This window comes from Phocoena sinus, chromosome 1 (assembly GCF_008692025.1).
Source record: "Phocoena sinus isolate mPhoSin1 chromosome 1, mPhoSin1.pri, whole genome shotgun sequence".
In the NCBI taxonomy this organism is placed as follows: Eukaryota; Metazoa; Chordata; class Mammalia; order Artiodactyla; family Phocoenidae; genus Phocoena; species Phocoena sinus.
This window is the reverse complement of record NC_045763.1, coordinates 45,069,402-45,096,236: the sequence shown is the minus strand read 5'-3', so window position 1 is coordinate 45,096,236 and position 26,835 is coordinate 45,069,402. Positions and strand designations below refer to the sequence as shown.

At 47.4% G+C, this 26,835-nt stretch overlaps 1 protein-coding gene and 1 pseudogene across 1 annotated transcript; one reads left to right on the top strand and one right to left on the bottom strand.

The window, feature by feature from the left end:
• Positions 1 to 4,397: 4,397 nt before the first annotated feature.
• DMRTB1 (DMRT like family B with proline rich C-terminal 1) lies at positions 4,398 to 11,839 on the bottom strand. Its single transcript, XM_032638684.1, is given in 6 exon segments — positions 4,398 to 4,462; positions 5,810 to 5,957; positions 6,063 to 6,130; positions 9,029 to 9,086; positions 9,151 to 9,356; positions 11,293 to 11,839. Coding segments are annotated over 6 exon segments (1,092 nt in total).
• A 13,696-nt stretch (positions 11,840 to 25,535) lies between these two features.
• LOC116757132 lies at positions 25,536 to 26,533 on the top strand (annotated as a pseudogene).
• The last annotated feature ends 302 nt before the right edge of the window (positions 26,534 to 26,835 follow it).

Here is a 26,835-nt window from a genome sequence, read left to right as displayed (position 1 = left end):
CTCCAGCAACAGGAGGTGTTGACTGTCTTCTGGCCCAAAGACCCCAAGGGCCCTTTCCACACTGGTCACAACAATGCCTATTTTAGCATTCTCTCAGGAGGCTTTGGATGCCGGGGTCAGTGAATAGATTGAGCCAGTGGTTTTAGGAGGCAAAAGTCCTCAGGCCACTCTCTCTGTGCTGTGCTAGAATCTGCCCAGAAACGAGGGTGCGTTCAGGTAGTCTGTGTTCAAAAAAATCTCAAGATGGTAAGTCAGAGCTAAATGGATATTAACAACTCTGTAACTGGTGCCCAGGGATGTCGTCCTCTGTACGCCCACCTCGGCCACTTATAAGATGTGTGACTTTAGGCGAACACTATCCCTCTCTATGCCTCACTTTCCTTCATAAAACAGGGATGATATGGGCTTCCCTGGTGGCGCAGTGGTTGGGAGTCCGCCTGCCGATGCAGGGGGCACGGGTTTGTGCCCCGGTCCGGGAGGATCCCACATGCCGCGGAGCGGCTGGGCCCGTGAGCCATGGCCGCTGGGCCTGCGCGTCCGGAGCCTGTGCTCCGCAATGGGAGAGGCCACAACAGTGAGAGGCCCGCCTACCGCAAAAAAAAAAAAAAAAAAAAAAAAACAGGGATGATAACATACCTCTTCCCTGGGTTGCTGTGGGTATTAAATGAGGGAGGGGTGCAGGGCTTGGCACACAGCAGAGTTTCAGTAAAGGCTGACTCCCTGCTCCTCTGCCCCCGTGTGACGCCCGAGGAGATAGAGCACAAGTGTAAGGCAGAAACGCCGAGTGAGTGGCCACAGACAGGGTAACTCAACCCTCCACCCAATAATGCACAAAATGACCCTGAAATTCTGCAACTGGTGCTGGATAACTGTAGTCCTAAGCAATGCTGAGCCCACCTGGGAGTGGGGACACAGAGACAAATGAGACCTTGTCATTGCCCCTCAGGAAGCTCACGGGCTTGTGGGAGGGACATCTACTCGGTGGGCTCAGTGTGATGGAGGGCAGCAGAGGGCCTGGACAGGCCCCATAGATCCTCCTAACCCAGGCTGAGGAGCCCTGGAGGAGGGGTCACCCGGACCAAGTCGGAAAGGGATAAGTAAAAGATGAGTTAGGTGAAGCTGGAAAGTCTAGGAAGAAGGCTTAGCGTGAGCCAAAGTGCAGAAAGGAGAGAAAGGGTGGGGGGATACGTCATGGGACACTGGGATTGGGGCTGGTGTCTGAACACAAAGATAGTAGAGCATCTATTTCAAGAGCAGGGCAGAGCGAAGGCGATTGCTGAGAGGTTGGTGATCATACAGCCCGGGGTAGGGGCTCATCATTTTGAATTACCAGGGAGATCCCAGGTCTCCTGGGAGCGCTGCACGCCTACTCCTCCAGCTGTGCTTGCGGAGTAGCAGCCACGGACCCGCGCGCTTCTGCGGAGGCCAGTCGCTAAGCAACAGGCCCCGCCCCTGCAGTTGTCTCGCCTCCACGCGCCCTCTCCCGGTGGCCCCTTGCCAGTGCATCCGGGGTCAGGGAATGCCGCCTGCTGCCTTCCAGAACGTTCTCCCAACTCATAGACAAGTCTTGGACGTTTCCGTTGAGCGATGGTGCCCCCGCCTACGGTCTCTGCTTCCAATCTTTTTCTGCCAGGATCTGGCTGACTCCACCCCTGCAGGACCTGGGCTGGGCCAGCCAGTGAGGGAGGCGGCCAGAGAGGCGGGCAGGCAGGTTGTGCCGAGAACATTGGTCTCAGAGCAGTAGGGAGCCATGGAAGGTGCATGAGCGGGACAGCGACATGAGCGGATCTGGTGTTTCAACGCTCACGCTGAAGCTGCTGGAGGACAGCCTTGTGGAGCAGGGCATTCAGGGAGCACGATTAAACTGATTGGAAAGGCTACAGGCAGCAGGGGTCAACTGCGCCCGCCAGGAAGTAACCATGGTGACGGCACACAGGAAAGGGCAGGCTGGGGCTCTCAGAACTTGGGGTTCACATCAAGGGGAAGGGAGCTAGGCAGGGTTCCACCCTGCCCCATAGCTGGTCTTTTCAGCCCCAGCAGGCACCCTCAAGGCTGCAGGAAAGATGCTGACCAGTCTCTAAGACTCGTCAGTTCACAGGTCTGCAGGACAACTGAGCGATCCTCCCCTTCCAGGAGTCCTCTGGACATGGATCCCTGGAGGACCAGGGAACATTGCTCTTCTCCACAGGACAGAGCTTCCCACCTCAACTCTGTGAGCAGGCTAATTAAACATTGGTCTGGCATGGTGTGGAGTCCCTGTGGTCACAGGCTGCCTCTTACTTGTGTGTGTTGATCAGAAATGCAAAAACAGCTTTATGGATTAACGCAGTTTGGTTGAAAAATCTTTCAAAGCATGGGGTCTACGATAAAGCAAAGTGATGAAAAATTAGGGTCACTGATCCAGCCCCACCTGGCCATACTGTCAGAAGGTCACAGGTCCAGTGAGGGCAGAGTTCCGCCAAGTGGAACCAGACGCCGGGTCTTCTCCCACCCTCCTGGGGTTCCTGCAGCCCTGTGGACCCAGGGGCAGCACCAGCATTGGGGTGGCTGATAGCTTTAGCCTCAAAGCCAGGCTAGTCCAAAATCGCTGCATCACCAGGTCCAGACTGAAGCCAGTGTGACCTGCAGGCCTCAGTATGCCTGGTTCTGCTCTGCTGAAAGCACTGTCTATAAAGCAGTAACTGAAAAATTCCTGACTGTACTTGCTCCAGTACCTTCCAACAGAACAGGCCCAGGCCCTTGAACTCCAGCCACCACACTGATGTCGAGAGAACAGTTAGAATATCACTTCTCAGTGTTCTTCCTGCCACCTGTCCTAAGACGCCTGGCCCACAGGCAAGACAGGAGGCAGGTCGGCCTAGTTTCCTGGGTGCCAATCCTTCCCAGACAGAGAACAGGACACCGTCCCTCACCCTCAAATCTGTCACTCCAGGTCTCCTACCCTTTCTACCTCCCTCCCGAGAGTGCCTACCCTCAACTAACTCATTCTCGCACTTGGAGATGCAGTCAAAGCCCCAATTTTTCCGGAAGGCTTTCTCTCCCCCACCCCCGCCAACAGCCCCTTTACCTCTCTCTGTCCCATGGCAATCCCACTGGACTGTCTATTTGTCTGTTTGTCCCACTAGATTCCATGCTTCTCATGGGCAGAGCTGATTGTCAGGTTCTGAATCCGGCAGAGATGCAGGATGCTTTTTAAATGACAGAGGAAGTGAAAACAAGGGAAGAGAACCAGGACCCTAAAACACAAAAATGGGATCAAGTTCTGATTTTTAAAACCATGTCACTCGGCAGGGACCATGAAAGGAGCTAGGGAAGAGAAACTAAAAGAAATCTTTACATTTTATGTGTCTGAATCAAATTTCCTTAAGAGGTCTCTACTGCTTAAAATAATAATACTGATAGTAAAAAACCTACTAGCCTGGTCCAAGGCTCTCACTTGGTAACTGAAGTAAAGGAAGGGCCTTGCCTAACTACACAGAAAGAGCAGGCCAACAGGCCACGAACCCCAGCTCCCGACTCCCCTACCCAATGCTGCCCTCCACAAAGATTTAAAGAGACGATAAACCTTCCACAAGGATTTCTACTGCCAATTTTATTTCAATAGTCAACTGTTCCCAGAGAAGAAACTGCTGGTGCCACAGGTGATGTGGAAGAACCATCCTCTTCTCTGAGAACTGCATCAGCACTTATGAACAGGCTACTTTTTAAAGCTAGCAATCACTATAAAAACACTAAATAGTCAAACTTTAATAGATTTTTTTAAACCAGAAATGATGCCTATAATGGCTTAAACTTCACGGAGAACAAGTGAAGCAGCCCTAGCGGCCAGAAGGCTTATAGTAAAGGCTGGAGAAGGAGCGAGGGGCAGTGGCCAGGCTGACTGTGGGGGACAGAGCAGCAAGGAAGGATGCTGCAGAACCTGCTGTCAGCACCCTGGTCCTGGCTGCTCGTGCCATCCTGGATGTGCTGGACGCCTGATGTCTGTGTGGCCCCCAGCTGGGGACCAGGGAGAGGCAGCGGAACCAGAAGGCTGGAGTAGATGGTGCCTCCTGTCCTGGAGCGGGACCTATGGAAATCAGAGGCTGCCTCTGGGGGCGAGTCTGATAACAGCAGCACAAACCAGAGATGGTTAAATTCATTCCTTAACGTGAGCTTCCACCAGTCCCCCACTCCTTACAGCCCTGGCTCTGCCCTCCAAGCTCCTTTTCAACCGCCTGTTATCTCAGGATTGAGAGAACTTTAGCAATCACCTTCCTTCCTCCAATCTTGAAATGGGAATTAACTGTCATCTTACGCCTATCACTATCCTTCCTCCCTACACATCACTGAACAGAGACAAGAAAATCATTGCTGTTAACACCCCCAAGGCCCCACTCTGCTGGCCTGAGGGCCGGGGCCTAGCCGGACTGCTCCTGGGACTAAGGCTGGCTGGGCTCCCACGGCCCCTCCGCATCCTGGTCATCTGTGAAGGACAGAGAAGAGGGGCTGGATTCAGCAAGAGGAAAAATTACCTGTTTTCAGATGTAAGTTTTCTCGAAGGCATTCCCATCATTCCCAGTCCCTACGGAGAATTAGTTATTCCCACAGCCACCTTTAATTTGCTAGGAGTCAGGACACTGGAATTCTAGCCCTGGCCACATGACACAGACTCAAGTTCAAACTCCAGCTCTGCTTGTCACAAGCTGGGTGGGAGGAAGCAAGCTACTCCCAGCTGGGAACCTCGGTTTCTCCTTCTCCTCAGCTTCTCCTTCTGTCAAAGGAGATGATGCCGTACTTTGCAGCATCAGGGGATTAGGTGAAACACTAAATGAGAACGAACTTTTACTACCGCCTTTATCGTTTCAGCCATCTTCAGGATGGCCTCGTGAAGTAAGGGACCCTCATTAGTCCGCTTGTACAGATACTGAAACTGAGGCACACAGGAGTGAATTAACGTGCCCGAGGTCATACCGTTGGCAAGCGCTGGAGTCAGGACTTATACGCAGGCTGTGCGGCACCAAGCCACACTGCACCATCTGCCCAGCTAACAGAGCTAGGTGTTGCACACGCAGCAAGTGTACAATAGGCCTCAGTTTCTTTTCCTGTGGAGCCTCAGGGGAGGATGGAAAGGGTAAAAAAAAAAAAAAAAATCCTAGAACCTTTAAAGCTGCAAGGGCCCTCAAAAGAAAACCCAAAGCATTTTCACATCCAGAGTTGCAGTTGACCCTCATAGTAACCCTGTGACAGGGCCTGTTTTACAGGTGAGAAGACTGAGGTCTAGAGGAGGGTGTGAGTGCCCAAAATCACCAAGTGCACCAGTGGCAGAGCTGTGAAGGGCAGGTCCTCTCCAGAGTGGCCTGGGGGAGAGGAATCATCCCCACCAGCCCCCAAACTGGCTCCAGCTGCTGCTCCAGGCTCAGCACGTGCTGTTTCCCCAGCCAGAGAGGCCCGGCACCTCTGGTCTTCTGAACACACCACATGCGTGCCATCCTCCAAGTCTCTGCCCACGGGCACTGCTAAGGTGAGGAAATTAGCATTGGACCTGGAGCCAGGCAGAGAATTCTGTTGAAATCTGAGCTCCGCCATGGACATATAGGAGAACCTCTCAGGGTTCTGTCGGCTTCCTCACCTGAGAATGGGGACCCACCTCCCCTAGATGATCACGGATGGAATTTAGGGAGGGGTGCAAGGAAGAGCTTACCCAGGGCCCAGCACATTTAAAATTCTGTTCTCCATTTCCCTTCTTTGCACATCCATTTCGCAGTAGGACCCCCTTCCTCCAGAAAGTCTCCCTGGCCCCTCGGCAGCTGGAAGGTGGGGGCTCACTCACCAGTGTTCTCCTTGTCCGGGTCAGACACGATGGGCAGCGAGGACGACGGGGGCGGCGGGGGCACGCAGTGGAGCAGGTACCGCGGGGGTAACTGGGCCGGCGGCAGCAGGTAGTAGCGGGTCTGGAGGTCTTCCACTGGCTTCTCCACCTGTGGGGCGCACACAGCAGAGAGCCAGAGGGGAGAGAGTTGGCCAGAAGGGCCAACCTAACGTTCATTCTCCTGAACGGGGGGCTCCCCGTGGGGCAGATTCACCTCCATGGCCCAGACCCCGGGGCACAGGGTGCCCGGAACAGGCTGCTTGGCAAGCACCTGCCAGATGACTGAGGCAAGAAGGAACAAAGGCACACCTCAGATAAGCCCGGGAGCAGGCGCACTTGCACAGGTCCACAACCTCCTTCCATCCTTACGACCCTAGGAGGGAGGTTCTATTACTGTCCTCACTGTGGTGACCCAAAACTGCATCAGTGAGATGAAGGTACAGGCCCAGGGCCACAGAGCTGGTGAGTGGCAGAGGCAGAACTGAATCCCGAGTCGGCCTGACCCCACTGCTTTGCAATGGAGAAGGATCTACATGCATCCCGACTACGTGTGGTCCCACCTTCCCCACGTGTAATGACTCAGACTCCAGGGTCGCTGGGCCTGGGGGGTGTCCCCCTTCTAACCGGACAGTGTCGTGCAGCCGTTTCTGAGGCAAGGGCAGCTGGGTGACCTCAGCAAAGTGGCTTCGGCAATCAGCCCTTCTGTATTTCTGTTCCTTCTCCAGAAGATGGAAGCTCACCCCACATCACAGGACCCCAAGGCTGGAATGAGGGGACGTGGAGGGGTGATGACTACACAGCTCAGAGAAACTTAACTGGAAAGACATGAATGTGATAGAAAATTATGAATTTCAGGTGTGGGTCCTATTGTTTACTTCTCCATCCAGATGCTTCAGAGCAGCCCTTCTTAAGCTGTGCTCCAGAGAACTCTGGTGTCCTACAAGGTATTTCTAAAAGTGCTCTCAACAGTGTTCTTTGTCAAGGGAGTTTGAAAAACACTGCATACCACCTCCACACTGGTGAGTCACACACAAGCATATTAAAGGCCTCCAGGCAGTCTGCAAAAATCTCCTTAGGTTAACCGAGCACTTCCTAACTTAATTTGACCACAAGGAAGGGAAGATAAGCCCACTTTTGAGTACCTGCCATGTCCCAGACCCTGTGCCAGACACTTTGTACGCACTCACACCTTATTGCTGGAATCTATCAATGGCCCTATGAGATAAGACTCTCACCCCCATTGTACAGATTAAGAACCCAAGCGAGGTCCTCAGAGGTTAGGTGACATCCCCAGGCCATGTGGCCAGTAAACAGCGGAGGTAGGATTGGTCTTTAGGTCTGTGTGATTCCAGGCCTGTGCTCTTTTGTGGGAAGAGAAAAGAGGAAGCAAAGAAGTAACAGGTGGGGCAGGACAGGAAGAGAAGGTGGAAGGTGGCTCGGGGCGTATCTAGGAGGCTGAGCAGGGGCCAGGAGGACAACGATGAAAGCAATTCATAGGCTCTTGGGTTCGAAACAGCTTCACAAATAAATGCCTGGTCCTCTATCCAGACGTGAAGCGGGTGGGAAGGGGGGTTATTAGTGCTTTAATTCCAAGCTGCTCAGCGGAGTCTCTCCCTGGATCACAGCTCCTGCCTGGGGCTTGTGGTGGCAGCTCAGGCCCAGATAAAGCAACTGAGATCACACTCCTAACAAAGGCCGTCTGGCAGGCCTGTCAATCAGAGCCCTGCCCCGGATGCCAGGCCCCAGGCTTCTGTGTGAGCAGACGGTGGGTGTGTGCTCCATTTGGCCAAGGTCCCTCTCTTTGTGTGGAGGCTAGAGACGCCGTGCTCTCCCTGGGCTGCAATGGGGTGGCCGGCAGCCCCAAATTTCAGGCAGGTTAGGGGTGGCGGTGAGAGTCAAGAGCCATGTTTGCTCTGCCTCTGTCCTGGCTCTGTCACTGACCAGCTGTGTAATCTGAATCCTAGTCCCTCACTCCCCAGTCCTGTGACCCTGGACAAATACATAACTCCTTGGGGCCTTCTTCCTCTGCCCTACAATGAAATAACATGCACCTCGAGGGCTGACATAAGGGCCAGTAGACACCCTGGAAATGATCAAGACCAGGGGTGTTCCAACTTTTCCCCCTTGAATGAATGGAAAATGATTTCTAAATAAAACTTTAAAAGATCTGGAACAGACAGAGGAGATGCTGCTGAGGTGAAGCAGGAGTGGGGATCCAGCCCCTGCGTGCCTGACCTGCCTGGTCACAGCTGGAAGGAACCCCACTGAACCAGCTAATGACCTGTGGCTAATGACCTCATTATGTAAATGCCAAGCTTTTATCCTTTCTCTTACTCACTTCCCACATTAAACCAAAGAAGCCTACTCTCTACTCGCTCTTCTCCACCCTCCACCCAAGGGAAACATCTCTGTAACACCCAGCGTTAGGCTTGTAGCTCTGAGAGAGACAGTAAAGGTGACAGTGGTCTACATTTCCCTGAACTTGAACTGCGTCTGAGCCAACCTCCCCCACAGGTCCAGCCTTATGGGGTCAAAGTCAGGACTGGTCACCCAGGCCTCTCACTATCCTGCAGTCCTGATGGCCCTCAGTGCTTGCCAAAAGGGAGACGGGCAGAAGGAGCTGGTAACCAAGGCCACAAAACCTGGTCCCCCAACCTGTATCTCACACAACGGTTCTGACTTTTACACATCCAGCACTCAAAACTCCAGGCTCAAAAGCACACCAGTTAGTAGCCCACCATTGATCTTATAAAAGGATTAAATTTCATCCATTCTTTCAACAAATATCTCCTAAGGTGACAGGTGTTTGGGGAAGGTTTCCATATTTTTCATGACTAAGCTTAAATGCCACTTCCTTCTGAAAGCCCTCTGCCGTCTCCGGTGGGATATACCTTTGGGGCAGGGGACCTACGTCTGCTCCTGGCTCTGCCCTCAAATGTGTGGCTCCAGGAAAGTGATATTTCCTTTCTGGTACCCAGCAAAATGAAGGGCCCTTCTAGCACTGACATTCCATGGGTCAAGGCTGGTGGTCACTCAGTGTTACTGTGTGGCGGTTCCCCCCGGAGCCTTTTAACCCACGCCACAGCCCAGGCTGACTTGTCTACATGTGTACAGACTTGGCTACACATGTGCATTCCCAGAGGCGTACACAGTACAAGGTCAATGCTGTATCCTTCTGACCAGTGCCCAGGGCCTGGTACAGAGTGGGCACAATGGCTGGCTTCCTGGGACTGAGGGTCTGTAAAAGCAGCCAGGGTAACCGGGGTAAGGAGGAACCTCGAAGAGTCAGGGATGGTACTCACCAAGCCTGCTCCATTGTAGTGGCTGCAGGACACGTGCTGGAAGCCCTGCTGCAGGGGGACCCGCGGGGTAAGGGATGCATCCTGATAGCCCAGCAGGAACGGGTGGTAGGGGTGCACGCTGGAGCAGTTGTGGTACAGCTTGGAAGGCTCTCTTTCCAGGTACTCAGACCCCACCACACGATCTGAGTTGACGCTCAGAGGGGGCCCTGAAAAGGGACACAATGAGGGAAGTGTTAAAAACACACAGAGCTAGGAAACAGGGCATCACATTACTGTCTGGAGGTAGCAGTACAATAAACACTCATATCCATTTACAGAGAACTCCCACATCCATTATGCTTTTGACCCTCCCTGCTCTTTAAACCCTTCACCCATGTTCCACTCACTGTTCTTAGGAAAAGTCCTTTGGCACAGCCACGAAGCCCCATGTGGGCTAGTTCCTGCCTCCACTCCAGCCTCCTCATTCCCGAAAATCTAGCAGCTCCTTTCTCCTCCACCTCAGGGCCTCTGCAGATGCTGTTCCCTAAGCTTGGAAGGCTTTTTCTCCTGACCCCACTCTGCCTCCTGAAGTCCCCAGTACTCAGCTCCTAATCTTCCTTCTGACCACAACTAAACCATCGATTATTAGAGCTCTATACACCAATCTGTGCGACTCTTTGATCAGTGGTGTCCCTCTCCCCGGGACAAGATCCTTGAGGGCAAGGAATCTGACTCATCCTTTTCATCATTAGTGTCTGACACATGGTGCTCAGGGCTCAGTCCCTGTTCTTTGAGAGATGGAACAAAGAAAGGCACTGTGGGGCTTCCCCGGTGTCACAGTGGTTAAGAATACACCTGCCAACGCAGGGGACACGGGTTCGAGCCCTGGTCTGGGAAGATCCCACATGACGTGGAGCAATTAAGCCCGTGCGCCACAACTACTGAGCCTGCGCTCTAGAGCCCGCATGCCACAACTACTGAGCCTGTGGCTCCGCAACAAGAGAAGCCACCGCAGTGATAAAACCATGCACCGCAACGAAGAGCAACCCCCGCTCGTTGCAACTAGAGAAAGCCCGGCCACGACAACGAAGACCCGATGCAGCCAAAAATAAATAAATGAAAGGAAGGAAGGAAGGCACTGCGTCCATGGAAAGATATCGTTCTCCTAGAATTGCTGTTTCAGATCTGTCTTCCCCATCTAGTTCTCTGGGGACCTATATTTTCCTAGAATGCCCCAGAAGGCAGAAACGGGCTTCAGAGAGCATCAGGCCAATCCCCTTAGCATACAGAGGGGAGAGACCGCCACAGAAGGAAGGAGCTTGCCTAGGGTTACAGAGTGAGCAGGCCCCCAGCGTCCTGACTCAGACTTGCGCTCTTTCTACCACACTGCCATAGATAAAACCAAGAAGACACGTGTCTGCACCCAAAACGAGCCCCTTTAAAAAAGCTTCAAATGTACACGTGACTTGAAATTGTAATAGTGAAAGCCACAAGACCTAGGGAACAATGTAATTTATGCATATGGGGGGAGGGGAGAAAAAACAGGCAACAACAATCATCTCAATAGACTGTCCTCCTGTAGTGTGCAGAGCTCGCATTCCCACCCACGCCTGGGAAAGGGCTGGAAGGGCTGAACAGACAGACCCATTGGGGCAGGGAACGGGTGAGGCTCGGGGCCTCTAGGGCACAGAAACGGAGGGGACGGTGCGCAGGCAGTCTTGTTGCGCTAGCCCACCCACAGGGACGTCCTGGGGAGGAGCCTCCAGCCCAAGAAAAGGGCGGGAAGAGGCGCGCAAGCGCAGTATGGTCAGGCTTCCTCGAGCCTCTCCGTGGAGGGGGAGGGGCAGCAAAGTCGACTGGGAGCCATTTTTTTCCTTTCAGGATGGAAACGCAAAAAGCTGTAGCTAAATGTTAAAAGCCCTCAGAACCACCCATTCCTTTATCTCTTTTACCTTTTTGCAAAAAGGCACCGAACCCAAATGACTACTCAGAAAAGGGTATCCCAAAGCAAGGTTACCTCTAGAAAGCATCTTCCCCACCCCCACCCCTTCCCCGCGGGATCCGAGTGGGCCTGGGACGCCGGCGTGGGGAGCGGGGAGGCGGCAGCCTGGAGAGGAACCAACAGCAGGGCAAGGCCGCGCGGGGCCCGCCCGGGAATCTTACCGAAGTCGGCGAATGGCGGGCTGAGCACCGGCCGAAGCGGCCTGCTCAGCTCCAGGCGGCTGGGGCAGCCCCGGCCAGCGGCCTCCGCCCCGAGCTGGGGCCTCAGAGAACTGGGCATGGCCGCGGCGGCTTGTTTGCTCGGCCCCACGTGGCCGCGGCCTCCCAGAACTGGCTGGAAGGTGCTCGGGCCGGGGCTCCAGCCCTGCTGGGGTCTCTCGAGGAAGCAGGCGGCCGCGCGGCGCTCGGGGCCCGGGTGCGCGTCTCCCGAAGCGGCAGGCGGAGGCAGCGGGCGTAAGCTTGAGCCTGGGACAGCGGCCGTGTCCCCGGAGGCCAGCTGGGGCCCTTGAGCGCACAGGGCCACCTCCTGCTCCTCCTCGGAGACTTGCTTCTGGAGTACCTGCTGCGCGGCCGTGATCTTCTGGCGCTGGGTAATCAGGTAGCACTTCTTGCAGGTGCACTGCTTCCAGCGGCACTTGCCCGCGTGTCCCTTGACGGGCACCAGGAAGCCATGGTTCCGGCACCGGGAGCACCTGGGGGCGCGCAGCATCTTGTCGGCCAGCTTGGCAAGGTCTGCCTCCATAGCACAACCGCTGCCTCTGGGAGCTGCAGAGCGAGTGGAGCACGGATGAGCAGTGCCCCACGAGTCGCTGGTGCTGGGGACTTTGGATACACTTGTAACAAAGCGACTCCCAGTGCGTCCCAGGAACTGCAGCAAGACCCTTGCATTTTCCCTTTTTTGGGTGCAAAATTTGGAGAGTTTCTATCCCTTGGTTAGTAAGATGCAAGGGATTGGGTTGAATAAGTTCTTCATGTAATGCTATTGCATATATGTCATCTGGATTATCTGACGCTTTAGGCATTTAATTTCCAAACTCTCTATTCCCGCCATCCCACAGACAGAAGCTATTTCGTAGTTTCAAAAAAAAAAAGGCGGAGTGATATTCAACGGTGCACAGATTTAAAGCTCCAGAGGAACGTATAAACCAACCCATTCCGGTAGAAAAGCATTCCAAAAGGCAAACCGTGTTTCTCCTTCCAAAAGCTGCTGCTTCTGCTGAATTTAATTTGTCTCCCCTGCAGGGAAGCAGCCGTTCACAGCGATGCTTCCAGAATATTCTCAAGAGCTCAGTGCAGTGTGATAGCTGCTCAAGGGTGTGCCCTATAGTAATTCCCATTTTTTAAGTCTTATTGGTATAGGAATGCATTTCTGGAAGATGGCATATTGCTGTTCTTGATGCCTTCCAAAGTGAAGCATACTTAGAATGCTTTAAAGTAAAATAGACTTAGGATATTTTAGCATGAGCTTGAACCATTGCTTAACTGTGCCATGAATTTAGTTACCTCTGTAAAACAACCCAAATCTCGGGACACCTAAAAAGTTGCCACAAACTTCATAGCTTCCCAAGACTACTAAACTAATTCATTTTTTTGTTTTATAGAAATTTGTGACTCCGTGAGGTCTTCCCCCGCCCCCCTTAGGTCCAAAAAAGAAAGAAAAAAGCTTGTGATCATAGGATCAATCATTTTCTTTAAGGAGGTAGTTATGGTTAATACCTGGTGAAAACGTGTGTATTTTTAACTGCCCTCTCTCTGAAGTTCTCTCTTTCGGGTAGCAGAATGGTAGAAGCTGAGAGCCAAGGCCTGGTGTCCACCTTGATCTTCCTGAGCCTCTGGTTGCAGCTGTATTTTGTATTTCTCACCAGCTGCCTGACAATAGGAAGTGGTTGCCAGTCTGAGGCTGATTATGTACTGGAAAGCTGAAAAGAGGTTTCTAAAATCTTTTTCTGCTTTAAGGAAATATATTCCTCGGGCTTCCCTGGTGGCGCAGTGGTTGAGAGTCCACCTGCCGATGCAGGGGACACGGGTTCGTGCCCCGGTCTGGGAAGATCCCACATGCCGCGGAGCGGCTGGGCCCGGGAGCCATGGCCGCTGAGCCTGCGCGTCCGGAGCCTGTGCTCTGCAACGGGAGAGGCCACAACAGTGAGCGGCCCGCGTACCACACACACAAAATATATATATATTCCTCATCTTAATAAGAGGGCAAAAAGTATATTCTTCCTGTATTATTTGGCCCTTTAGGAATTTCACTGGTAATTTAAATCCATTTAAAGAGATCTAGGTTTGTCTTTGCTTTGCTCTAACACCCTGTATCTTAATTTTTGATTTAAAAAATATGGTCCTATAGATACAAGGACAGGCAAGCTCTTTTTCTGACTCTACTCAATTCAGAATGTCTAACTTTTTCACCGACCTTGTCAATTGAAAATGTTACTTAAAAATCATATTTTCAATACTACTGTCAAAAAAACTGGGGCATAAGCTGCATTGTTTCATTATGCTGCAAATTATAAGGTCATTTTCTGCATTATCAAATTTAAATTTTAACATCAGGTGACATCAGCTGGTAAGGCCTAAACAAGAAAACTACTCTCATTTACACTTTCATGCTTGACCACCCAAGCTCTCTTCATTTTCCTATTAATGATTTAAAGGAAAATCCTATTCAAAGACAACATTTGAATTAACTTATTTTAGCCTTGTTAAGGACAAAATGCTTCCATATCTATTTCATAACTTTAGGGGCAAAATTTACCCAAGGTGATGTGAATTTGCATAGTGCTTTGAATTAATAAACAACCATATGTCTTTTTAATCAGTAGTCACGTTATAAGATGCAGAAACCTCATAAAGTAAACAAATAAGAAACCTTATATAGTAAACCTCAGAAACCTTATATAGTAAACAAATAAGAAAAAAATATACTAGTTTATTTCTCTCTTCCCCGCAAAGTCTCAATCTGTGTAGGTAAATTCCAACAGAGCTTTATTTATTTCACTCTTGGAAATTCAGGCAAATTGATAGTTTTGTTTTATTTAGGTTGATGACTGATTACTTCTTAGGCTGCTGCTGCTAGATAGAAATAGATATACTTCTTTAAATTATTATTTAAAAAGATGGTAAGATGTAAAAGTGAAAAACTGGAAGTCAAAGAAGGATGAGAGCAGTAAGTGCATAGTAGACCCCTTCCTTCCCCACACCTAAACCTTTGGATGTTATGTTTAAGAAAGTCTGCATCATTGTAAGCAGTAGTTTATAAAATGACAAGTTATAGTTACTGGGGAGTCACCAGTTTGACTAGTTAACCACAAAGGGGCTGGTTGATGGGCATATCTGAGTTCCAGCTTTAGATATGGCTGTATTTTCCTCGGAGTCCCAAATTTCCTACTTTGAATGATGCCTCTTCTCTTCTGTTAATATGATTGCTATTGGTACTGTTTAATTCATATTCATTTTAAAGAGCCCTGTATTATGCAGTACACAGGGGTATCATTTATAATCATTAAATATTGCATGCACTATAATGTTTCCTCACTGGTAGCACACAGGAGTAAGGAAGGGCTTTTTTGCCTATAGCATCTTTCCCCCAGCGGCTATAACCTAGATATCTAATATCTTCTTCTTCAGGCTCTCTCTAGTGAGCAATGAAAACTTTATTGAAGATTTTGTAGGGGATAGAGGGGAGGATTTACATGGCACATCCTACAGCAGATGCTTTAAAATCCTGCCTTAGCGTTTCTGTTCTCTCAAGATCCTCTTCTGCTGTGCCACACCCACTGGAGAGGAACTGGTCTGGTTCCCCACCCACCCACCCCCGTCTCCACCACCTCCCACCCCCACCCCAGTACCCAGCCTCTCTAGCTTTTCTCGCCTTGATTTTTGAGAGTTCTGTAATGGATGTGACTATCTTACTTTTCTTTATGTCTAGCTCAATATAGACATTCAGTAAATATTTGTTGAATGTACAAATGAATCTTACCTCCCTCTCCTGCCAATGTCAGAGTCATCTCCTTTCTTACCGGCACAGTAAATCAACTTGAATCCACCAACTTTTACCAAACATCATACAAAACAGAAAGGCCAGAGTGAACAGGACTGCTCTCCCGACAAGCAGAATCTGAGGATCAACTTTGGTTCCTTGAGCTTACCCCTTATCCCTGATGGTTTCATAACAGTAATAATACCTACTAGCACTTACTAAGTGTTTGTATGTGCCAGTAACTATTAAGCCCTTTATGTGTATATATTCATATAATACTCAAAACAACTCTCTAAGGTAGGTACTATTATTTTCAGCCCCAATTTACACATGATGAAACTGAAGCCTACAGAAGTTAGGTATCTTGCCCAAGGTTTTCAGCCATGAAGTGACAGAGCCATGATTCAGAACCAGGAAATTTATCCTCAAAGTCCATGTTCTTAACCATATATCTGCTAGCTCAATATTTCTTCTAAGCAAACACAGGGAGAAGAGATGGAGAGGTTGAGCAGTAGCCATGTGGAGGAAGTCCTTAGAGGAAACTATAGCTGTCACTTTTGAAACTGAGCAGGACCCTGCAGGGCCCTCCTGGGTACAATAGCCCCTCCATGTCTCCCATTTCTTATAAAGAAAAAGGCTTTATAGTCTCCTAGGCCTTCCCAGAGTTCCAAAGAACAGATGCAATCAGTTACTAATTAGGAAAGTGAGGGAATGCAGAAACAAAGGAAAAGCTGTCACGAAACAATAGTTCAGCAGGAAAACAGAGTCCTAGTTCCTCCTCAAGGGGTACATGCAACAATCTGACACGTATCTTGGAGTTATTCTGTAGTAACTGGAACTAAGACCCCCCCACCCCGAGTGGAGGATGGTGATCACAAGCTGAGCAGGAACACCTGACCCCGGACTGGTTGGAATCAGAAAGTTAATGGTTAAGATTCCTGAAACACCACCCTGTTACCTCACCACCAACGAATCAGAAGAAAGTCATCCCCCTGCAACCCTCGCCCCAAATGTTGCCTCTAAAAGCCCTTCCCTGAAAGCCATCGGGGAGTCCAGGTCTTTTGAGCATGAGCTGCCTGTACTCCTTGCTTGTCACCCTATAAAGAAACACCGTACTTTCCTTCACCAGTAAACTGGCTCTGCTGTCCAGCAGGTGAGCAGACCCAAGTTCGGTTCAGAATCACTATCTAAGACTAAGGAGTGGAAATGACATGGCAGAACCAGGCCACACTAGAACCCACATATCCAGACATCTAGTCTCTGTCCTTGGTTTTTCTTTCAGAGGGTGGAACAATAAGTAACTAGGACTCACATAGGTATTGCAAGATTAAAATAGAGCTGAGTGGGGTTTTCTTTGGGGCAGTTGTTCCAGGTGAGGCACACACTTGAGGCCAGTCATGGCCCTGTGCTAGCACTGTGCTAGGCAGGGTTGTTCCTCCTAACCCTGGGGCCCTGACCGATTCATATGACTTCTCCTAGGAATCTTAAACAGACGAAGCACCAAAGCAGCAGTGATGGAAGACAAAGGAGTGAGAGAAAAGAAAAATGAGATGAAATCAAACAGAAAGCAGTTGAAGAGATTGTGTAGATAAAGACTGGAACAAACAATTCTGTGGAGCAGATAAGAATTACAGCATCTGGGCAGAGGGCATGCTCACAGTGGCATTGCTAGCTGAGTTAGGCTCAATAGCCCTGACATTTGTTTGGTTTTTACTTTGCTAATTTGATGGAAAAAAAGTATTTTTACACACACAGAAACTTTCACAGTATATATAACTGATCACCTGTACTTTTGATAGTACTGTCCAATTTCCATAAATTTCAAGAAATTTTGTCTTAAAGGGTGACATGTCCCTGTAAGTACAGTATTAAAAGTGGCTAGTAGCTTTAATATCTCTGTCCTTTGTTAAAATGCAGATTTGTTTTAATGCAACATGCGTGAATTTAATGCCAATATATGCAGGATACTGTTCCCTAGTAAAATCAGAGTAAAAAGGAACAAAGGATACACCAGAAACTAGCACAACATTGTAAATCAACTATACTTCAATTTTTCAAAAAAGAGAGAAAAAAAGAACAAAGAAAAATTTAATCTTCCTTTCTCTATGTATGGTCCTTGTCTAGTTTCTTAAAACAGTAAATTCTTATTTATCAAAAAAAAAAAAAAACACAAAACACCCAGTATTTTTCCCTGAATTCTGCTTCTATGAGAACAGCAAGCAGACATCGGGAATTTATCTTTCAAAAGACCTTTTCATTTTATGTATAACGTCAGTACAAATTCAGTCCATGTTATAACTGTAAACAGATGGCAAGAAATACTGCTCTAGAGACAGGCAAACTGGGTTGAGAACCTGATCATTACTTATTAGCTGTGTTACTTTGGTTGTCATTTAACTTCTTTGCACCTCAGTAGTAGTAGCGGTAGTAATGTTTGTATAATTGCTGCAAATTCCGAAGTGTCCCACATTTATCCCATTTAATGATATTAAGATTTAATGCATGCTTACAGCTTTGCAGGCAATGCAAAACGTAAAGTGCAAAATGTGGCCTCATTTAAACCACAGAACAACATCTATAAGGGAGGTACATTTATTTTGTCCATTTGACAAATGATAAAACTGAAGCTTAGAGAAATGAAGAAATTTCTTACCCAAGGTATACAGGAAGTGTCAGAAATGTGTATGAATAGCCTCCAAGTCTGTATCTTAGCCACTACACTATAGTACCATCATTTAGTTATTTCATTTACTTTAACTATAAAGTAAGATCTCTGATTCTTGCAGGATTCATGAGATAAGGCACTTAGAATGTCCAGCACGGCAACCAGTATCTGGCACGTGGTTAGCGTGCATTATGTGATGTCAAGAAAGAGGAAGGGGCAAGGGAATGGAGAATGAGGAGAGAGACGTAGTACCTCTGGCTTACCCAAGGCTACCTCTAACCAGAAGATTCGATTCAGCTGCACACCCTTTTTGTGGTGTCAGGCTCTCCAAGCATAGATTAAACCCAAGCTGTCCAGTACCATAGCTATGACCCCATGTGGTTATTGAGCACTTGAAGGGTGGCTAGTCCAAATTAAGATATGCCGAAAATAAAATACACACCAGATTTCAAAGACATAGTATGAAAAAAAGAATGTAAGTATCATTAATAATTGTTTATATATTGAAATAATGATTGTTTTGGATGTATTGAGGTAACTTTTTTTTTTAATGTGTTTTTTTTAACTTTTTTAATGTGGCTACCAAAAAATTTTAAATTACATATATGTCTCACATATTTCTATTGGACAGCTCTGAAAGAGAGATTTGTCCGCTCAATCCTCCTTCCACTTCTGAAGACCAGGTTTTCAACAGCAGCTCAAATTCAAGCTGTTTGGCCATTGTCATGAGGAGTACGCCGCTTTCATACGTTCCTTCCTCATGTTGGCTACATTACCTTCACTAACTTGAATGTACTCCTGGTCATTTCGGGATCAAAACGCTCATGCTTTACAATTGGAAATATTTATCTGACTACTAGAATACGTTAGCTAGAAGTCTAATAAAGCTCTAGTTTGCATTTTGAATCTGCAGGTGCATTGATGTTATTTTCATAGGAATATTTTCATATTTATCTTCTTAGCTATAAATTACCAATAAATTGCTGTGTAAACTCGGAAAGAAAGAAAGGTGTCATTATATACTAAGGTTACACCATTACTGTGAGACATAGTCCATCAGATTCTCCTAAGATTCCTATTGAAGGGCACAGGTAGATTATGTACATGCTGCTTGATCAGTGGAGTTCTTTGGAGATTTAATATTGTTAAGAACTCTGGAAATTTAAAAAGTACTTGATGTATGTACTTCCCTCTCCAGAACCCACCACAGGTAAACAGTTATTCCCACTAGGAGCACTAACGTTGCTTCACACAAGTACTTCCTTAAACAAACAACAAAAAGGCATGAAGATCTGTCATGAGCGATTTTCATCCAAACATATAGGGATTATTACCTCCCACAACATTCTCTTTAAACATGGTTAGACTGAGTTTAATGAGTCTAGAGATTGTTGCTTTTCCCCCTTTAACTTGCCAGATAAATCAGAAATATTTATGTTAAGAGACAATTTAAAGAACTCCGTAATTCCCAATCTGACAGAGTTTTGCAAATAAATCTCAGTTAAATGCCTGTCATTGTTTCCAATCTGGTCAAGCAAAAAAAGGGGAAAAAGTATACAATTCTTTAGAATAATTAGTTGATTGGGGTTAAATAATTCTAAGAATAAACATTTGACCCCCTGGCACATCACAAACCTCCTGGAGAGAGGAGGATTATAAATTAAATGTACAAGATTTAAAATGGTCCAGATACACCCTGAACATTATTGCAGGCATGTGGGACACATTTAGATAAGTTAAAACCAAGTGTGGGTTTAGAGTTTAGCCATCTTTGATCAGTGGTTTACTAAAGCTTCATTGCTTTGGTGTGAGGATGGGGGGAATGCAGAGCAGCGGGTAGAAAGAGTGGAATAGTGGCAACAGTGCCCCCTGCTGTCCAATGGGCCACCTCACTTCCTTGAATCAGGGATTTTTAGAGACGTGGTATCCCAGGGGATAATGAAACCCTCTTAAGTATGTGGAAGTCAGGAAGGAAAGAACTAACATTCACTGAGGGCCTATAACATTGCAAGCACTGTGCTATCATTTAATTTAGTAATAATAGGAAGTTCATTACAAATTCAGGAAAGAATAGGATGAAGTTTACAGATCTAGAAACTGCAGTTCAAGAAAGATAACTTTTATAAGATTCATAGCTAGAGTTACAATGAGCCAGGATTTGGGCCCAGGGCTGCCTGGCTCCAAAGCCAGTGATTCTTATGCCACAGCACACTGGTAGTGGCTGGAAGCCACCAGCACAGCTCAGACTCCTGTAAGTACAGTGACCAACTGTCCTGATTTGCCTGAGACTGAGAGGGTTCCAGGGACACTGGACTTTCAGTGCTACAACCAGTAAAGTCTGGGACAAACTGGGATGAGGTGGCAGACCTAGCTAGAATTCAGTTGAATAAGGCACTAGGCTGGAAGAGTCACTTTGGAAAAGGAAAAAGGCCACCCAGTTGTCTGTCTTGTTCCTCTCTGTGGCCCCCTCTGCTGTGCCACAGGAGAGCAACCTCTGTCCCACTTGTTTTATGCCATGGCATGTCCTGGGACATTGTCAAAGAAGTTCACACTTCTGTCACTTAGAATTTCTTCAGTTCCTGTCCTAAACCGTCTAAGTCAGTTGGAATTTAGTTGACAGAATAAATCATCCACTCAAGTGGAGGGGAAAGAGCAGAGACTATGGCATCACAGAAACATGGGTTCTGAGAGGATTAAGGAGGACCAGAAAAGGGGGACAGGTAACAGAATTGACATTCATGGGATGCTCATTAATGCACAGGGCACTGGGCTAGATGTTTTGTGTGCATACTCTCTTCTTATAAGAACTCTAAAAGGTTATAATTAGTTCTAATTACAGATGTCAAAAATACATACATAAATTGGAGCTCAGAAAGGGGCTAAATAACTTGTCTAAAGTCACACAGCTAGAAAAAAAGGTGAACTCAGAATTTATTTCTGCCCAAAGCATGTGACTTTTTCCACTGTACATAGTGTGCTTAATAAACATTGAATTCCCCTTCCCATTCAGTTCCTAAGAACTTAAATTTATTAATTTCAATGTCCTTCATGTGCTTTTTTTAAAAATGACATACCAAAAATTGTATTCTCTAAATGTTTATGATGGATATAGAGATTTACGATGGGGGATGAAGTTACCTGCTTAAGTTCATTGTATATGTTAAAGCTAAGAAAATAACTCAAGCAACTACTCCAGTTCGCTCTCACCGATAAGTGAGTTGGCCAATGCCCACGGAGACTGGATAGAACACCGAATCATGACCTGAAACATAAACAAAGTAAGCTGTGTTCTTACAGTCTCATCTGAAGTATTTCCTTTACAGTTTTTTAAAATGGCAATTTACCAGTCCAGATTAAATACAAATGAATGTCTGGCAAACTAAGCTGTAATTACCAGAAAAACACAAAGGAGGTAGGTTAATAAAGGAAAGTTTTCTGACATACATACTTTGCCTCTGATTCTGAAAAATGACATGAACTGGCAGAAGAAAGTGGAAAGACATACACAAACACATGGACATAGGGGTAAGGACATCGTGCACAGATATATACTTGTGTAACTGGAGCAGAGAAACCATCAATGGGCATAAGTATTTATGGCCAAAAATCAAATACCCTACCTGCAAGTTAAAATGTCATGAGAAGAAAGTGAGCAAATATGATGTAGAGATCACAGGATATCTGCTAGATACCTGAACAAACAGAGATTCTGTAGCAAAGAGGAATAGGCAATTGGTTTTTGGGTAGACAACAGTGTCCGCCATTTATATTTATAAAATGGGAAGAATATCTATCTTGTACAGTTGTTGTAAGGATTAGAGATATTTACATCACCTAGAAAAGAGCAGGTACTTGAGAAGTGTTTGCTGTTTTATCTGGGAACTCTGTGATTCTGTTTTAGAGCTCATGAAAATTCTGTCTGAGGGCAATGTAGATTATTAGCTCTGCTTTGGTATATGAATTCAAAATATGCCTGGCACATAATAGAAGTTTAGTAAAATTCTGTTGAATGAATGAGCACATTTTAACTTTCTTCTCTTTAAGTATAACAAATAAGAAAACATAAAAGTCTACATATGGCCCTGGGGAAAGGTCTACTGTTCAACTCAAGTTAGCAGGGAGAATACAGCAAAAGTGTAATAATGATTTCAAGACAGAAATGTTGCCCTACGTTACGTAAGTACCAAGGAGATAAACTTAATAGTGGTGGTTTTTGTGCTCTGTAATGCCAAAATATTTTTATAGGCTACTTCCAGTTGTTTCTGACTTTATGGCTTAGTTATTGAACTAAGAATTGTCTAAGAAAATTCTGGTCCTGAAGATTTCTAGATTGGTTTCTTCAACTTGTACATTTTATTTAGCAATATCTTAATGGTAAAGAACAAGTATCTCATATGAATGAGATAAGTTGATTTAACCTCAGTTTTCACAAAATAACTGGTGACCTGTGTTACATGTTAGCAAAACATACAAGTTGCACCTTTAGGAAACAGAGGCCTAAGTAAATGGTAATTGCTATTATTACTCTGGTCCTCTTTACTCCTTTTTTTCTCTAAACTTCATTTTTGGATAGAGTTCAGCAGTTCCCCAAATATGCTCCACGGAAGACTATGTCTGTGAAATGTGAATAGGTATAATATAAAAAAGGGCTTCTGAGATCCAGTAAGATTAGGGAACCCTAAGTTAACAAAGTAAAGTTCTTTACTATAGAACGTCTCTTTAAGAAGGGAATCTGCAAGAGGAAGCTCTAGTGTTCCTTAAGCTTTTATTCATTATTGGCCTTCCCTTCCCACATCCTTTTTAGACTTTCTTTCCCTAATGGCCTTTTTCTATCCCCCTGACCCTCCCTGCTCTCCTCCCCCAACCTGGAAATGAAATAACAAGGAATAAGATTTTGTTGGGTAGAGTTGAGTTTTGGAAGGTCTCAAACCACCGTACTAAGATTTTTTGGCCCCTTAAGAACCAATTTTCACCGCCTTGGGGAATAATATCACCTCAGTTGAGAATGAATGCTCTAGTACGAAATGCCCCTAGAACTTGCTGGACCACTGACCTTTTTCAAGTGGGCCAATATCCTCAGGAACATACTTTGGGAAGCCCTGATTTCATCAGCATGGGATATTTTAACACTTCATTGTTCTCTTATGACTCAAGGAGAGAGTCTTCTCTTTCATACTGAAATTCCTGGTGTTAAAAGATAAATTGAGGCATACTAAATATTCTAAGAGTTTATTTGAGCAAAAATGGATTTTTTAAAAACATCTTTATTAGAGTATAATTGCTTTACAACAAAAGTGGATCTTAATCAGCATCGTTTAGCAGCACCAAACAGGAAGTATTTAGAAGTGCTCCGGTGACAGGAACAAGGGGAAAGACTTTATAGAGATGCTGAAGCAGAGCAAGAAAATTATTTGATTGGTTATAGCTTAAGCGTTTGCCTTATTTGGAAAATCAAAACCAATCACAAACAGCCTAGCTGCTTGGTTTCCTTACATAAATTGCCGAAGCATTAAAGTCCTCTCAGTCTAAGGGCCTTGTTTAATTAATTAACATTGGTATAGGACTACAATAGGGGCTTCCCTGGTGGCACAGTGGTTAAGAATCTGCCTGCCAATGCACGGGACACGGGTTTGAGCCCTGGGCCGGGAAGATCCCACATGCCGCGGAGCAACTAAGCCCGTGCACCACAACTACTGAAGCCCGTGAGCCTAGAGCCCGTGCTCCGCAACAAGAGAAGCCACCGCAATGAGAAGCCTGTGCACCGCAACGAAGAGTAGCCTCCACTCACCACAACTAGAGAAAGCCCACGGGCAGCAATGGAGACCCAATGCAGCCAAAAATAAATAAATTAATAAATTAATTTAAAAAAAAATGCTACAATAAGGAAATGAGTTCAATAAGACTTGTTGATTGAGAAGTCTTGTATCTGCCTCTGCTTTCTCTCTGGCCATCATCCCTAGTTCGTGGTTAGAATTTTATACCAGCCAATTTTTAAAAAAATAATTATGATATAACGTGTAAAGTGTGTAATGAGCACTAATCTTCAACGTACAGCTGGATGAATTTTCAGAGTTGTATACACATCCAGGATATGTGTTGAATTACTAATCAGAGAACCTTAAAAAAAAATTCTTGACCTCCCATCATCTACATTCTGTGGCTTTCAAACTTTAGTGAAGTTTCATGAAGAGTCCACCCAAGGGAGCTTATTAAAATTGCATAGTCCTACTCTCAGATTCTCATTCAGAGGGTCTAGGGTGTGATCAGGGATTTTAAATGAAATTCTCCAGATGATTCTGATGCAGGTGGTCTATGGATCACACTTCTGAGAAACACTGGCCTCCCTACATGATAAAAGTCAAAGTCCTGAACAGGTATTAAGGCTTTCCCTAATTTGACCCAATTCTATTTTTTTCAGACTCAACCCTTGCTGGTTTCCACCATGCCACATTACTCACCTCTCCTCAGTGGGTCATGCACTCATGTTTCCCCTAACCTGGAATTATCTTTCCATTTTTCTTTATATAACTGACTCCTACTCATCCTTCAAGACCTCTGAGAAGTCTTCTTAAATTTCATCAGGCAGAATTAGTTGCCCCTCATTGTTCATCCAGAACTTTATTCAAACTCCTGTCATGATACTTATCACACAATACCAATTTTTAATCTCCTTGTTTAGACGTAAGCAAGAATATGTCTGGCTCTTTGCTAAACCCCTAATCCTGCATAGGGGCCACACACAGTGAGTGAATGAATGAATATATGCTACTTATTTACACGTGGAGCCATTTAGTTCTCATTTTCCAGGCCAATGAGACTGCAAGCTCCCTAAGAGGAGAGAGGATTTCTGACTTTCGTAAACTCCAGAATCATGGCAGGGATTCAGTAGTCAATGAAAAAAATACCTAATGAATGAAAATAATCAGCACCCTCTCTCAATTTAGTGAGAACCTCCATGTTTCCTAAACCTTCACAACTCTTGGAGGGAAACAAGAGTGGAGTGTGGGTGTTGGAGGGAGATATCCTATCCATCTGCAAAAGGATGTTAGGTAAGGCCGGAAGCTGAGGGACTGGGCCTCCAACGCCAGGTTCCTGGTTCTCTCTGCCCATTCCCTCCATAGAACACTCTGTGGCCATGGAGATGACCATTACCATAAGCGGGCAGTTGAGTGAGGACTCCAGAAAAGCCTTTCAGGAAAGCAACCGTGCATGGCGACTCTTCGCCCTCTCCCTCACCTCCTTATCTATTTACTTGCCTATTCATGTGTTTACTCATGTTTGTACTTGTTGATTTACTTTTTTAGCATCTTTGTATTAGACTAAGCGGCTGAGACGGACAGAAGCCATTCTAGGCACGAAAAGCCTTACCCACCAGCGAAAGTGAGACCTAGGGGCCACTGACCATTGGCTAAGAAGGGCTGAAGGGCGGGATTCCTGCCGTTAGCAGAAGCCCATTCGCCCGAAGGCATGAGGGCGGGGCGAAGGGCGGTCCTGGAGGTGAGGGGCGGGGTGATGCCCCTACTTAAAATTTCAGGGGCGGGATTGCAACCCCGAAGCAGCCCAGCCGATGGTAGGGGGAGTTACAGGTGCAGGTACAGTGCAACTGAAGCCCTGTGGGCGCCGGCCGGCCTGTCCCTCACCCTGACCTTTGGGTTGGCGGGCTCTCGGGGGTAAACTCAGATGCATGCACAATGCACCGGGGCCCCTGAGGGAGGAAGGAGCTCCGGCTGAGGGGAGTGTGTGACTAGACCGAGCTCGGCCATGTGTGACGCTGGCATTTACCGAACCCTGCAGGTGAGAAGCGTGGGCCGACTCAAGGGCAGGTCCTGGGCGGCGGCTGCGGAGGAACCCAGCTATGCGTACGGCTCCTCGAAGTACCTGCAGCTGTGCGGCCTGGGCGGGATGCTGAGCTGCGGGCTGACGCACACGGCCATTGTGCCCCTGGACCTGGTAAAGTGCCGCATGCAGGTGGACCCCGGCAAGTACAAGGGCATCCTGAGTGGCTTCGGCGTGACGGTGCGGAACGACGGGCTGCGCGGCCTGGCCCGAGCCTGGGCCCCGACCTTCCTGGGCTACTCCCTGCAGGGCCTCTTCAAGTTCGGCCTATACGACGTCTTCCGTGTAGATCCGCTAAGCGCAGCTCCTGGGCCAGGAGAAGGGCTACGAGTGGAGAAGCAGCCTGTACCTGGCCGCCTCGGGCCGCGGCCCCCAGGATGTACGGTGAGGAGGACCGGTGGGCCTTCTACAAAGGCGCGGCGCCGCGCTGGATGCGGCAGATCCCCTACACCATGATGAAGTTCGCCTGCTTCGAGCACACCGTCGAGGCGCTCTCCAAGTACGTGGTGCCCAAGCCGCAGAGCCAGTACACCAAAGCTGAGCAGCTGGCCGTGACCTTCGCGGCCGGCTACATAGCTGGCGTCTTCTGCGCCGTCGTGGCCCACCCGGCCGATTCCCTCATGTCCGTTCTGAACAAGGAGAAAGGCAGCAGCACGGCCTTTGAGATTCTCCGCAACCTGGGGTTCGGGGCCGTGTTGAAGGGCCTGTTCGCCCGGATCATCATGACTGGCACCCTGACCGCGCTGCAGTGGTTCATCTGTGACTCGGTCAAGGTCTGTTTCAAGCTGCCTCGCCCTCCGGTCCCTCAAACACCCGAATCCCTAAAGAAGCGAAGTAGGCGTGGATTGGACGACTCCTGTGGACACCGTTGGCCAGTGTTTCGATTGGGTGCGGGATTGCATTCAAACAACACTAGTGTGTAGGAATGTTAACGTTTGTGGAGAGGTGACCTAACGTGCAGACCGACTTTTCTTTAAGTGATTGATTCCTTCTTTCTGGCAATCCAAGAGAATTGCAACCGTTTCTTTTGGCGGTTTGAACCATTATCTTTGGGGAGTCGGCATGGTTGCTTTAACTCAATAGCTTTTCCACAATCATAAGGAAAAAATTCTTAACAGGAAGTAACGTTAGGTGATTTCGTGCCTCCTCTAGATTGCATCTTCTTTGATTCACCATTAGGTGGAGATTATCCAAACATCACTACTGAATAGCCTACTAATGAGGG